This window comes from Symphalangus syndactylus, chromosome 6 (genome assembly GCF_028878055.3).
Source record: "Symphalangus syndactylus isolate Jambi chromosome 6, NHGRI_mSymSyn1-v2.1_pri, whole genome shotgun sequence".
NCBI lineage: Eukaryota > Metazoa > Chordata > Mammalia > Primates > Hylobatidae > Symphalangus > Symphalangus syndactylus.
Window position 1 is genome coordinate 49,813,053 of NC_072428.2, and position 12,773 is coordinate 49,825,825.

Here is a 12,773-nt window from a genome sequence, read left to right on the forward strand (position 1 = left end):
GAGAGTTTGGATTCAAACAACTGAATTAGACCCCCAGATCTGACATTACACACGATTACATGAGTGCAAGTGGTTTAAGATATATAATTACCTGGATAATATTGCATATATTCTCCATAGAGAATATATTATATTCATGAAATAGAATATAATCTAGTTCAGAATATATGTTCAAAGAAAAAACTGGTTATTTAACAGTATGTAAGGTATGATCACATTTTGTATATGTGATAGAAAAAAGACTAGAAAGATATGCAACAAAATGTTCATAGTGGTTGGTAGGATTAAAGGTTTTTTTCTTTTTTTTTTTTTTTTTTTTGAGACGGAGTCTCGCTCTGTCGCCCAGGCTGGAGTGCAGTGGCGCAGTCTCGGCTCACTGCAAGCTCCGCCTCCCGGGTTCACGCCATTCTCCTGCCTCAGCCTCTCCAAGTAGCTGGGACTACAGGCGCCCGCCACCACGCCCGGCTAATTTTTTTTTTGTATTTTTAGTAGAGACGGGGTTTCACCGTGGTCTTGATCTCCTGACCTCGTGATCCGCCCGCCTCGGCCTCCCAAAGTGCTGGGATTACAAGCGTGAGCCACCGCGCCCGGCCAAAGATTTTTTTCTTTGTGCATTTTTGTATCTTTCAGATTTTCTACAACAAACATACTATTACCTTTAGTAAAACTAATATTTAAAAACTCAATGAAGTTGTGTTTTTAATACCTCACCTGCTAATATGGAGTAGCCCGGCTCCAAAGTGGGGCACAGCCAAGAGCAGATGATTCTCTAGGAAATTCTGGAGTCGATGCATCCCCTGTAATCTCACATTCTTCTTCCAACTAGAAATTAGAGGTCAGTGATAATATACTGTTGCGGTCATCCATTTCCCCCCAAATCACACATCCGTCATTACCTACCAGGTAAAGGACTTGCGTAAGAGGCAATACTTAAAGAATGGAATGAACTGGAGCTGCTGCCAGAGAACACAGTGATGGTGCCAGGTACCCAGTGTCATCGTCTCACTACCTTCCACAGGATGTACATGCAAGATCCCAAAGGGAGAGAAGATGTAGTGCTCAGGATTCACCTTGTCGGGTGGCACCACCATCAGGCTGTAAGGCCTTTAAAAAAAGAGCTCTGATCAGTGAAGGCCCTGGGAACTTGGTCAGACTTTAAGAGACCAAAGGAGGATAGAGGAGATGAAAAAGGGGAACAGGAAGGCAGGCAGAAGAAAGGAGAAAACGGGGGAAAGAGAACAGAATGATTTTTAAACTAGAAAGATGAAACAAATGTTATTAAGAAGAAACCGAAGCCAAAGGTAGATGGGAAGAAAGAAAAAGGCACCTAGCCAGTTCCAAGAAGTTCATATCTCCAGATGCAGATATCTTACATCCCATCAGATCTAAGACACTGTCCACCGTAAGCTGCAGCATTATCTTATGAAATGCTAAGATAAAAATGCTTCTAATAAGATATTCCATCAATTTGTAAGATGCATCACAATTTTAGAGATGATGAAATGTGAAAAATCCTCATTCTAGAAATGATAAAATACATATCTACTTGGGTACTGAAAGACATGCACAGATAATCAGAATGTTATTTGATGGAGAAACTGAGATTGGAGAAAAGCAGAGGAAGACTAGAAAATTAGAAACAGGCAAATAAAGAGGAAAATTGCAACCTAATGAACTAGACAAGTACCTTCAGAGCCATCTTAAAATCTTAGTTTGTCTTGGGTTCCCTTACTTCAGCAAAATGCACCTATATCCCACATTAAATGCAATATATATAGATTGATATAATAGGTGTATCTAGTTACAGTAGGCCAGTTAGCATAATGCTATGTTTAGATACATTTAATAAAGCATTTATTAATTTTTATTTTTCAGTTTTCTTTATATCAGAGCTAGCAATATTTTTAAGCATTACATATATTTTTAGCAATTTAAAAGCTGTATCCTAAGTCCTATAATGTCTAAGAGATAAAATAGCCCTCCTCTATCTCTTATCTCTCTCAACTTTCTAGAAAACATTGTTAAGCAAGTGACTTAAGAACATTTAGGTAGATACCAGAATGGATACACTAAGTCAAGTCATATAAAAACCTTGTTTTGTTTTTGACAAAGTTACTAAAGTTTCTCAAGTATAGTACTAATATCCCCAAATTACAGATAGGAAAACTGAAACAAAGAGAAGTTAAAGCTTTGCCCAAGACAGTTAAGGGAAGAATACAAGATTTAAAACCAAAGTTACCTGACTCATGCCCCCTCCTTTAATCAGTGGGCCATTTAGCTTCCCACAGTGTAGCTGCCTATGTTAACTGAGCCCTGGCTCTTCCCAAGAGATATTTCCTTTTCCTATGACCTACTTAATGGAGGTTGCTGTTTCTGTGTAGGGCCAGGAGTTATGGAGTTCTCTTCTCATTCCCAATGGCTACTACTCCTTTGGAGGATATTCACTCATTCTACAAATGCTTATTAAGGCAAGCAGTGTGTAAGCCACTGAGGATACAGCAGTGTTCAAGAAAAATTCAGTCCCTGACTTTATGGAACTTAGTTAAACCATTTATCAAGTTGTCCCTCTGTTCAAGTATTGTGGTCAGAGATGGGAACATAAAGATGACTTCTATATAGTCCTTGTCCTCAAAGGGCTCAGAATCAACTGGAGTACGACATGATACTAGAGAGTGGATGGGGGAAATCAATATCTTCCTGAGTCCCAGACCCAAACATTCAGCTGTTTCCAAAACATCTCAAACTCCGTCTTGCTTGCACCTGAAACTCAGCAAGTTCTGTACTAAACTCATCTACCCCCACCAAATCTGTCCCTAATCTGGGCAATTAGTTCACTCATTCATTCAACAAATTTTACTGAGTATCTACTCTATGCCAGATGGTTCTAACCCCTGAGGATACATCATTAAACACAACAAACCCAAACTCCTTCCTGATGGAGCTCTCATTCTACTAGAGAAGATGATAAACATAATTAACAACAGAATGTGGGGAAAAGAGCAGGCAAAGGGAGACTGGCAGTGCCAGGGGAGAAGAAGTGCAATTTTAAATGGGGTGGTAAGGGTGGGGGAGTGACAGCTGAGCAAAGACTCAAAGAATAAAGGAGGTGAAGGAATAAATTCTCTCCTAAATATAAATCAAACACTGGAGAAAATGCAATTAAAATTTTGATAAATTCAAACACATTAAAAAAATCTGTTACATGGCAAATAAATAAATAAAATGAAACAACAAGTGAAAGTTCTTTCTATTGATGGTGCACTAGAAATTTGGACCAACATTCCCACTTCAGAACAACTAGAAAAACTAGGCCAACTATCTGGATAATACATGAATCTGGATAATATATGAAATATAATATCTGTATAACACATCAGAGAACCCAAAAATGTAATCCCCCAGGCTTTGGGTCAAGACCCCAAATGGCTACAACACAGGAGTAAAGTGGAACCAGAAATATACCTCCTCTTTGGTATGGGACCTGAACTGCACCTTTTGCTCATTTAGTTCCCTGAGTCTGTTGAAAGCTTGGCTCCTCTTTCCAGTATCTCAGGAATGCATAGTAAAATTGACATTTAACTACCTTTATATTGAGAGGAACTAAGAGGTCCCTCTGTATGGGGAAAAGCAGCGCCAAATGCTGAACTCACTGCAACGGGTTTCCTTCTTTGGCAGATCCTGGCCCTGTAATCATCCATTGCCTTTTTCGTTCTCTTGTCAATAGTTTCTTGTCTCTTTATGTGCCTAATTGTCTTTGATCATGATGCTTCTCTAATTATAAAAGATGTTGATAGTTTAAAGCCCTAAGCTTGTCATTTGCTTTCTGTAAGCTCTCCACTATGGTTTGTAGGCATTCCATCCCACATTGTTACCATTACTATCATTACAGCCATGACAGTCAAGTGTAGCAGCCACTAGGTGTCAGTATCACATTCAACCACAAGCGATAATTTAATTAATTGTGATGCCACTGTGTGTCATGGATTACTAGTATCCTATTTCCCATTAGCAAGGAATTCAGTACTGTTTTATGCCAAGGACATTACCAAACCAAAGAAGATCCTATATTAGAGGCTAGTTTCCTGGGACCACTCATAATACCAAGTACCATGTTAGTCAGGGTCCAGTCAGTAAAACAGAAACCATACTAGGCATTTCAACAAAGTGAATTTAATAAAGAGAATGTGTTTTTAAAAAGATGTCGAGGCCAGGCGCGGTGGCTCACGCCTGTAACCCCAGCACTTTGGGAGGCCGAGGTGGGTGGATCACTTGAAGCCAGGAGTTCGAGACCAGCCTGGCCAATATGGCAAAACCCTGTCTCTACTAAAAATACAAAAATTAGCCAGGCATATTAGCAGGTGCCTGTAATCCCAGCTACTTGGGAGGCTGTGGCAGGGGAATCATTTGAACATGGGAGGCGGAGATGCGGAGATTAAAGTGAGCCAAGATCGCCATGGCACTCCAGCCTAGGCAACAGAGTGAGACTCCATCTTAAAAAAATAATAATAATTAAAAAAACAGCTCCAGAACTAGAGGAACAAATGGAAGAGGTTCAGGTTATTAGAAGCTATGAGGTTGGAGGAGGGGCCTTGCAGAATTGAGACTCAGAACTCTGAATGGGGCCAGGTGCAATGGCTCACGCCTGTAATCCCAGCACTTCGGGAGGCTCAGAAGGGAGGATAGCTTGAGCCCAGGAGTTCGAGAGCAGCTTGAGCAACAAAGTGAGATCCCATATCTACAAAAAATTTAAACATTAGCCATGCATGGTGGTAGGCACCTGTGGTCCCAGTCACATGGGAGGCTGAGGTGGGAGGATTACTTGAGCCCAGAAGGTGGAGGCTGCAGCAAGCTGTGTTCAAGCCACTGCACTCCAGTTGGGGCAACAGAGCAAGACTGTCTAAAAAAAGAACAACAACAACAAAAAGAACTCTGAAGGAAAGGGGCTACCAGCTGGTGTTGGTACCTCTCAGGGTTATGAAGAGGATGATTCAGACAGTGCTGGCTGGGCCAGGCACATTGGCTCATGCCTGTAATCCCAGCACTTTGGGAAGCTGAGGCGGGTGGATCACTTGAGGTCAGGAGTTCAAGACCAGCCTAACCAACATGATGAAACCCTGTCTCTACTAAAAATACAAAATTAGCCAGGTGTGGTGACACATGCCTGTAATCCCAGCTACTTCAGAGGCTGAGGCAGGAGAATCACTTGAACCAGGGAGGTGGAGGTTGCCGTGAGCCAAGATCATGCCATTGCACTCCAGCCTGGGCAACAAGAGTGAAACTCTGTCTCAAAAAAGAAAAAGAGTGCTGCTGCCAGGGTGAAAGACCATTGCTGAGGCAATGGTGGCAGAAAGAGCAAGCAAACGAAGCAGCAAGTCCCTTCCCCTCTTATCTTGCTGTCCAGTCTCCTAGCACTCTCCTTAATCAAACCTAATAGGAGGCCAGCTGAAAAAAGAGAAAAAGTTTGCAGAATCTCAGCCCCAGTATCACAAAGCAGAGAGGGAGGAGGAGAATTAGAATCAAGAGACAATCAATTAATAACCAGCAGGATGCTCTCAGCGAACATTTATTAAATGAATTGATCAGTAAATGAATGAATGATATTGATCATTAGTGCTACCTAAGTTGAAGAGATCAGTGCACGCAGGAAATAAGGTTCTTTGGGAGGCTGTATTAGATACTGCTTAAGGGCATGAACTTTTGGATTAAGATAGTCCTGGGTTTAAATCCTAGTTACACCACTTATTATGTAGCTTTGGATAAATTACCTAACCTCTCTTATGTATCAGTCCACTCATCTCATATATAGAAATAATAATAGCATCTACCTGGTAGATGAGGATTAAGTAACACATGTCATGAGTCTATTAGCACGGTGCCTAATATAATGAAGAGTTTGGTTAAAGGCAATTATTACAATTATTTCTGGGAGGAGATGGACTTGAATAGGGCTTTTTAAAATAGGTGAGATTTGAGCCAGGCATGGTGGCTCATGCCTGTAATTCTGGCAATTTGGGAGGCTGAGGCTTGAACCCAGGAGTTTGAGACCAGCCTGGCAACACAGTGAGACCTCATTCTACAAAAAATAAATTTTAGAAAACTGGCCGAGTGTGGTGACTCATGCCTGTAATCTCAGCTACTCAGGAGGCTGAAGTGAGAGGATTGCTTGAGCCAGAGAGATTGAGACTGCAGTGAGCCATGATTGTGCCACTGCACTCCAGCCTGGGTGACAGAGTGCTTCAAAATAATAAGAAGAAATTTTTAAAAGTAGGTGTGATTTGGATCTAATGAGAGGAAGTGAATAAATGTCTCTTGAGTCATGGGGAAGGAGGAGACCTGTTTTTATAGCCCCATAGATAAACTAGAACCAGGATGTAGAAGTTAAAAGAATGCAGATTTTGATTCAGTCTAAGGAATAAGATACCTGGAAAAAAATTTTCCTGACACTGCAAAGATTTAAACAAACACATGATTCTTCCATCGGAGTTGGAAGAAATCACCATAAAATTTACTTCTGAGGCTATGAACAAATGTTTCTATTATTCTAGGATAGAATAAAGAAGAAAGAGCAAAATGTGAGAAAAGGATGTGTAAGACAAAAGTCTGTGAAAGCAAAGGGAGTGAAGGGGAGGTAGAGAGTGGAAAGGAGGAGGAGGCTGAGGAGAAGGGAAGAAAGAGGGACACTGGAGTCAGAGGAGGAGTATGTGGAGAAAGGACAGGGAGAAGGGTGCGCACGTGGATAAAGAGGAGGGGGAAGATAGCATAGAAGGAAACCAGGCAAGGGGAGGAGAAGGGGCCTGGACATAGGCTATCACCTAAAGTACCGGCTGGGAGCCACATTGAGATAGAGGAAGTGGATCTTCTTCAGGTATCTCTCCGTCTTCAGGGCAGTCATCACCTGGCTATCCAGGAAGGAAGTCTCAGGTGAAAAGCTGGTGCTGCTCTTTTGGAAGGCCTTTTCCCTGGGAACTTCATAGTCAAGCTGAGACCTGTGTGACAAAAAGTCAGGAGAGAAAAGGCAGAGCAAAAAGTCAAGTACCTTAGACGGAGGCCTTGCCACTGTTGGCTAGTGAAAGGAGGAGCTAGATCAGGTGCCTGAGGAGACCTGACGTGGCATTGTCAGAGCCTGACTACCATCTATACTCAAAGATACCACATACTGGGCAAATATAGCATATCATGCAACACAGTTAGGCAACAATATTGACACAAACGTGTGTGAGCAACCTCTCCCTTTCTGATAAACAAACAATTATTCTGGATTAATTGTAATTACCGTGAAGTCAGTATTACATAATACTGTGTACAAATAATGGGAAGACTTTATTTTCCCAACTCATTGCTCTGTAAGCCCACAGTACTGGACTTCCCCTCCCAGCTCAACCTTCTTAGCCTTTCAGATTTAATATTCTATCTTTGATTCCATTATACCTGCTTTCCAACCCTGAATGATCTCCATGCCTGTTACATTTTCTGCTCTTCCCCTACCATCACCCAACCTCTAGCTTCATATTCTTTCCTTTCCTGCCAAGATCCAATGGTGGCCCCCTCAAGCCTGCACCACTACACTCATCCTCTTACTCTTCTGCATTCTGGCCAACAAAATTGGTACGGAAATTAGTTACCAATAACTCAAAAGTGAATGACTAATAATTTTCAGTTGGGGTGACCTGAGAGCACACACACAAAAAAAACTCTGGAATGATTTAACTTAGACTTAGCCAGTCAGAATATACCAGTATCATTAACTGACCCAAACTTAGATCAACACAAGTTTCCCCAGGGATAACAGTGCAATCCTATTCTAGAATTCATATCAACAATATGGTTTATAACCTTTACACATATGTCCTTGATGAACTGTTGTGTTGGATCAGGACATCTTAAATGGTATAATTGCTCTTACAGGTTCATTTTCTCAGCAAAGTCCTATATGATATAGTATATTCAGAAGATCACAAAACCAAGGACATTTGCTCCTCTACAGGTTCCTGGTGTCCAATCAGCTGTGGGCTCATTCTGCTCTGATGTCTTCACACAAGTCCTCAGGCAGCTACCTCTTTCAGGCCTCTCAAACTGCTATCCCTAACTCCATGCAAGCCCTGCTGAGCTCCCAGTTCCACCCCATTCTCTGTCTCCTTCCCTGTCTGGAGAAAGCTGAAGTTTTTAGCCATTAGCCAATTCCCTCAACTTCAGTTGCCTTCCCCCACACTTATCTGTCCCCCAATTTCAGAGGAAGAAGTATCCTTTCTTCTCTGTAAGATTGATTCCTCCATCAGTGCTCTGGACCCCTTATTCTCTATGATATATTTTTAATCTACTCTTCTTCTTACCTTGGTCTATTCATTCATTTAGTCTACAAATATTTATTGAGCACCTACTTCTCAAGCACTGTGTTAAGGGATATAAGCATCTCTCTATAAAAAAAAAAAATCCCTACCCAGACACCAAAATTCTTTCAAGCTGCTGCCCTGCTATTTGTCTTTTCCGTTCAAGCTAAGCTTCACAAAAAAAAATTGTAAAATGCGATTTCCACTTCATCTTCCATTCACTCCTCAATGCACCACAATCTAGCTTCCTCCCCACAAAACTTAACCTCTTCCTTGTTACTACATCCAATGAACATTTTCATTCTTCTTACTTGTCTCATTTAACATGTAATACTACTGACTGCTCCCTCCTCCTTGAAACTCTGTTTGATGTTTTTGTTAATCTAATCTAGACCTGAACACTCCCCACACATACTTTCCCCTAACTACATTCCCTCTCTCTCTCTCTCCCACCCCCAGAGGAGCAGCCAGGCAAAAGACAGTATTCTTTTGTTTTATAGCACTTATTACAATTTGTAATTATATTTTACTTGTTATCAACTTAACTCTATCTCTCTAACTAAACTGTAATACCTTAAGGGAAGGGATTGAGTCTGTCTCATTCACTTCTGTATCCCTAGCATCTTGCAGATCCCAATAAATGTAGCTATCCAACACTTATTGAATGAATGAATGCCTGGCAAGCCACTCCTGTAGAATGTAATGCAAATTAAGCCATATTAGGTAGACCTCAGAGGTTTACTGCCAGGTTCAAAGGGAGGGCAAAGAACTTGATCCCTTCCGAACATCTCAGCCCATGCCAATTCAGTTAAGTTCCCCCAGGAAAGGAAACTTGTACTCAAGGCACAGGGCAGCTCTTTGAAAAAGGAAAAGATTCCGATAGGGCTACCATAAATTTGTGGCATTGGCCACCTTCCATTAGGGCCCCAGAATCCTGCCTATCTATCTAACATTAGGCTTTAATGGAAAGACTTGACCCAGCCATAAACTTACAGCAAAAACTAAGGAAGCCAAGCTTAATTAAAGGTAAAACTAGCCTTCTTCCCGAACAGTAAATGTGCCACAGACAGCTACAAAGCATTGTCTAGAAAATGAGGCCAGAGGACAAGGAGAATTCCAAGACTAAAGTTAAAGAACTCTCTTGGGCACAGTGGCTTATGCCTGTAATCCCAGCATTTTGGGAGGCCGAGGTGGCAGATCACTTGAGACCAGGAGTTGGAAACCTAGCCTGGCCAACATGGCGAAACACTGTCTCTACTAAAAATACAAAAATTAGCCAGGCGTGGTGGCATGAGCCTGTAATACCGGCTACTCAGGAGGCTGAAGGAAAAGAATCGCTTGAACCTGTGAGGCAGAGGTTGCAGTGAGCCAAGATCAGGCCACTGCACTCTAGCCTGGGCGACAGAGTGAGATTCTGTTTCAAAAAAAAACGAAAGTTAAAGAACGCTGAGAAGAGAAGGTCTCTGTAAGCATTCTGAAATCCTGTAGAGAGCTCTTCTGATAGCCAGATATTTTAAAAAAGAAAAAAATAGGGCTGGGCGCAGTGACTCACGCCTGTAATCCCAGCACTTTGGGAGGCAGAGGTGGGCGGATCATGAGGTCAGGAATTCGAGACCAGCCTGGCCAACATAGTGAAACTCTGTCTCTACTAAAAATATAAAAATTAGCTGAGTATGGTGGCACGTGCCTGTAGTCCCAGCTACTCAGGAGGCTGAGGCAGGAGAATCACTTGTACCTGGGAGGCGGAGGTTGCAGTGAGCTGAGACCATGCCAGTGCACTCCAGTCTGGGTGACAGAATGAGACTCCATCTCAAAAAAAGAAAGAAAGAAGAGGAGAGAGAGAGAGAGAGAGGGAGAGAGAGAGAGAGAGAGAGAGAAACCAAAGAAAAAAATATCACTCAAGCGGCCAGAGTGCCCACATTGGCAGGTTAAGAAGAAGACTCTGGAAGGGTCAAAATGAAATTCTATCCAGTAGTGCTTCCATCTCCACTCTGCCTTGGAGCTGGTTTAGCTCACATAGACATGTAGGAAGGACACTCAGACACACATTCCCCAGGGGTACCTTGAGGGAAAGACCCAACATCCAGGAATCAACTCACGGTAGGCCCAGGCAATGTTCAGTGATTATGAATGAATTATAGAAAAAGAATTAAGGAGACTTCTGGCATCATCTAAGAAAGAAGCCTGGAAACTGAAAAGTCAAGCTGTTATTCTAAAGCTTTGGCTGCCTCATAGCTGACTTCTGATTTTCATTAATTTCTGTATTTCTCTCTGGGTATTAACACTAACACCACTGAGTTTATTTTGCAGAGAAAAAGGAAGAGGAAAGTAGCCTCACACTAGCTTTGCATGGAGTTGGGCTAATCCCTATCATAAACAGAGAGCTGCATCTAAACTTCCAAGTGGCCCTGGGGATACCCATAAAACAGCTCCTTTTTATCCTCTGCTCAAAGCCCTAGACTGAGTCCCTCACTTACCTGGTCTCTTTTCTTCCAACAGGCTCCTCCTCTGCATTGTCAGCGTCATTGCTTTCATACTGTACAGGAATGTCCGTTGCCAGTGCCAAGGGAAGGAGACTAAGTCCATCCAGCCACACAGCCTCTTCTAGGGCCACCTGAGCACCAACAATGCCCAGGCAGCGCTGCAGCTCAGGCAGTGTCAATGGTCGCAGCCAGGTGGCCAGCTCCTCCTTTACTTGCTGCCTACTCCACTGGGCCTGCACAAAAGGGCAAGCTGGGCATGGGGGCCTGTGATGGAGCCTCCGCTTCTGGGGACAGCAGTCAGCATGGGAAGCACTGTCTAACAAAGAGCTGTCTGGAGGAAAGGCCTGGACAATGGCACCTAGCAGGTCCAGATGGAGGTAGGTTTGGACCCAGGGTGCCCAGCAGTATAGCTGCTCCAGGAAGGGCAGTAAATCAAGGTGGCCAACTAGCAACTCACGATATGGAGGCAGTAGACCGAGTACTGCATGCAGATAGCGCCAAGCTGCAGGGCTACTGTCCTGCAACACAGCTGAGAACAGAGTTCGGAGCTCAGCTAGCAGGAGTTCCAGCACTGTGGGCTGCTCTGACTCAGTCACTGGCTTCACCAACTGTCTCTGTTTCTGCTGGCAGGCCAAGGGCTGTTCTTTGCTGTCCAAGACATATATGGAGTGCCAAGACTTAAGGGCATCAGATGATGTCTCATCAGAAGACAAACCTACCCTCCTCTTCTCCGGGACCATGAGGAGCTGGGCATTCAACTGCTGTCGAAGTGACCTTGCCCACAGCTCAGGCTCCAACTGCCAGTTCCAGGATGCCAGATGCCGGGCCTCACCTGCATGGGCCAGCCCAGGAGAGGGACCAGAGAAGGGACCTCAGGCTCTGGGCAGGGGATGGTCAGAGTCAATGGGGTTAGGAGGAAGAAAGGACCTGGGACAGGGAAATAGATGGAGCTACAGAGCAGAGCCAGACCAGCAGAGAGCCTTTCCTGAGACCCTCAGGCCCTCCCTACTGCTTCCCTAAGGACTGATAAGGAGCAGGCCTAAGACAGAGGTGAGAGCCCTCCTTGCAGAAGAGTTCCTTCTTACCTCCCAGAATCCTGTCCCCCTCACCTGGCCTACGGGGGTTAGGAGGCAAGGCAAAGGAAGACAGCCCGATCTGCTGATGAGGTTTCATTGAAGAGTGCCTGCTGGAGCAGTGAATGAACTTAGACTTGAGTTCCAGTCTGAAGCTCACCCTAATCATAGCCACCCATACACGGAGAGACTCGCACACGCACGTGCAATCACCTGAAGAGGCAAACTGACACACTGACAGAGCTCACTCTGAACCTCGGTCACAGCAAGGAATCTGCACTCGAGCTGGCGATCGCCTGAAAAACGGGTTAACAGGTCGTCACTCAAAGGCAGCAAAGCCCCAGTCCCATGACGTCTTCGCCCACAGGCTAAGGAGGTCGTGAAGACAGAAAGCCGAGGAGCAGGCACAGCAAATGACGGTCAGGATGCAGGTAGGGGAAGACGTTATGAAGAGGCAAAGGAGGGGGCTGGGAGACCGGGGAAGAGGAGGCGGACTCTGTGGGAGGGGGTCCTGAGCACAGGGGCGAGAGCGGGTCCTAGGGAACAAAGAGAAATGGATCCCCAGCCAAGGACTCACCCGCAGCTCCACCCGCACCCAGCTGTTAGAACCGTTACAAGATCCCAGAAGGACCGAGTCTTTCCCAAGAGCATCCGGGGGAGCCAGAAAGAGGAGGGGCCAGGGTCCGATATAGGCGGGGCCGAGAGGGCAGAGCCCGAGCCAGGAGGGGCAGAACTAGGTCGAACCTGTGGGCTGAGGCTTGCCTGGGACAGGGACCTGTAGAGGACCCGGCGGGGGGTCTGAACTGCACGTGCAGTACGGTTGACTCGGGAGACTAGCAATCCAGAGGGTGTCGTAAGCAGGTGTTTATATCCATTCGCTGAGTGTCTAA

General features: G+C 44.4%; 1 protein-coding gene across 5 annotated transcripts in view; it reads right to left on the bottom strand.

Moving 5' to 3' along the window:
* The window catches only part of DNHD1 (dynein heavy chain domain 1), an 84,415-nt gene extending 71,651 nt beyond the window's left edge, over window positions 1-12,764 (bottom strand). For 2 of the 5 annotated variants that reach the window (XM_063641172.1, XM_063641170.1), the window contains exons 1-5: window positions 11,920-12,764; window positions 10,805-11,642; window positions 6,813-6,986; window positions 901-1,104; window positions 712-822 (exon numbers count right to left, since the gene is read on the bottom strand). In XM_063641172.1, coding sequence (XP_063497242.1) covers window positions 712-822; window positions 901-1,104; window positions 6,813-6,986; window positions 10,805-11,642; window positions 11,920-12,052 — 1,460 coding nt within the window. In that variant the 5' untranslated portion in view covers window positions 12,053-12,764. Of the gene's footprint in view, window positions 1-711; window positions 823-900; window positions 1,105-6,812; window positions 6,987-10,804 lie in introns of all 5 variants that reach the window. The other 3 variants (XM_063641171.1, XM_063641168.1, XM_063641169.1) reach the window with 3 other exon arrangements.
* Window positions 12,765-12,773: the final 9 nt, after the last annotated feature.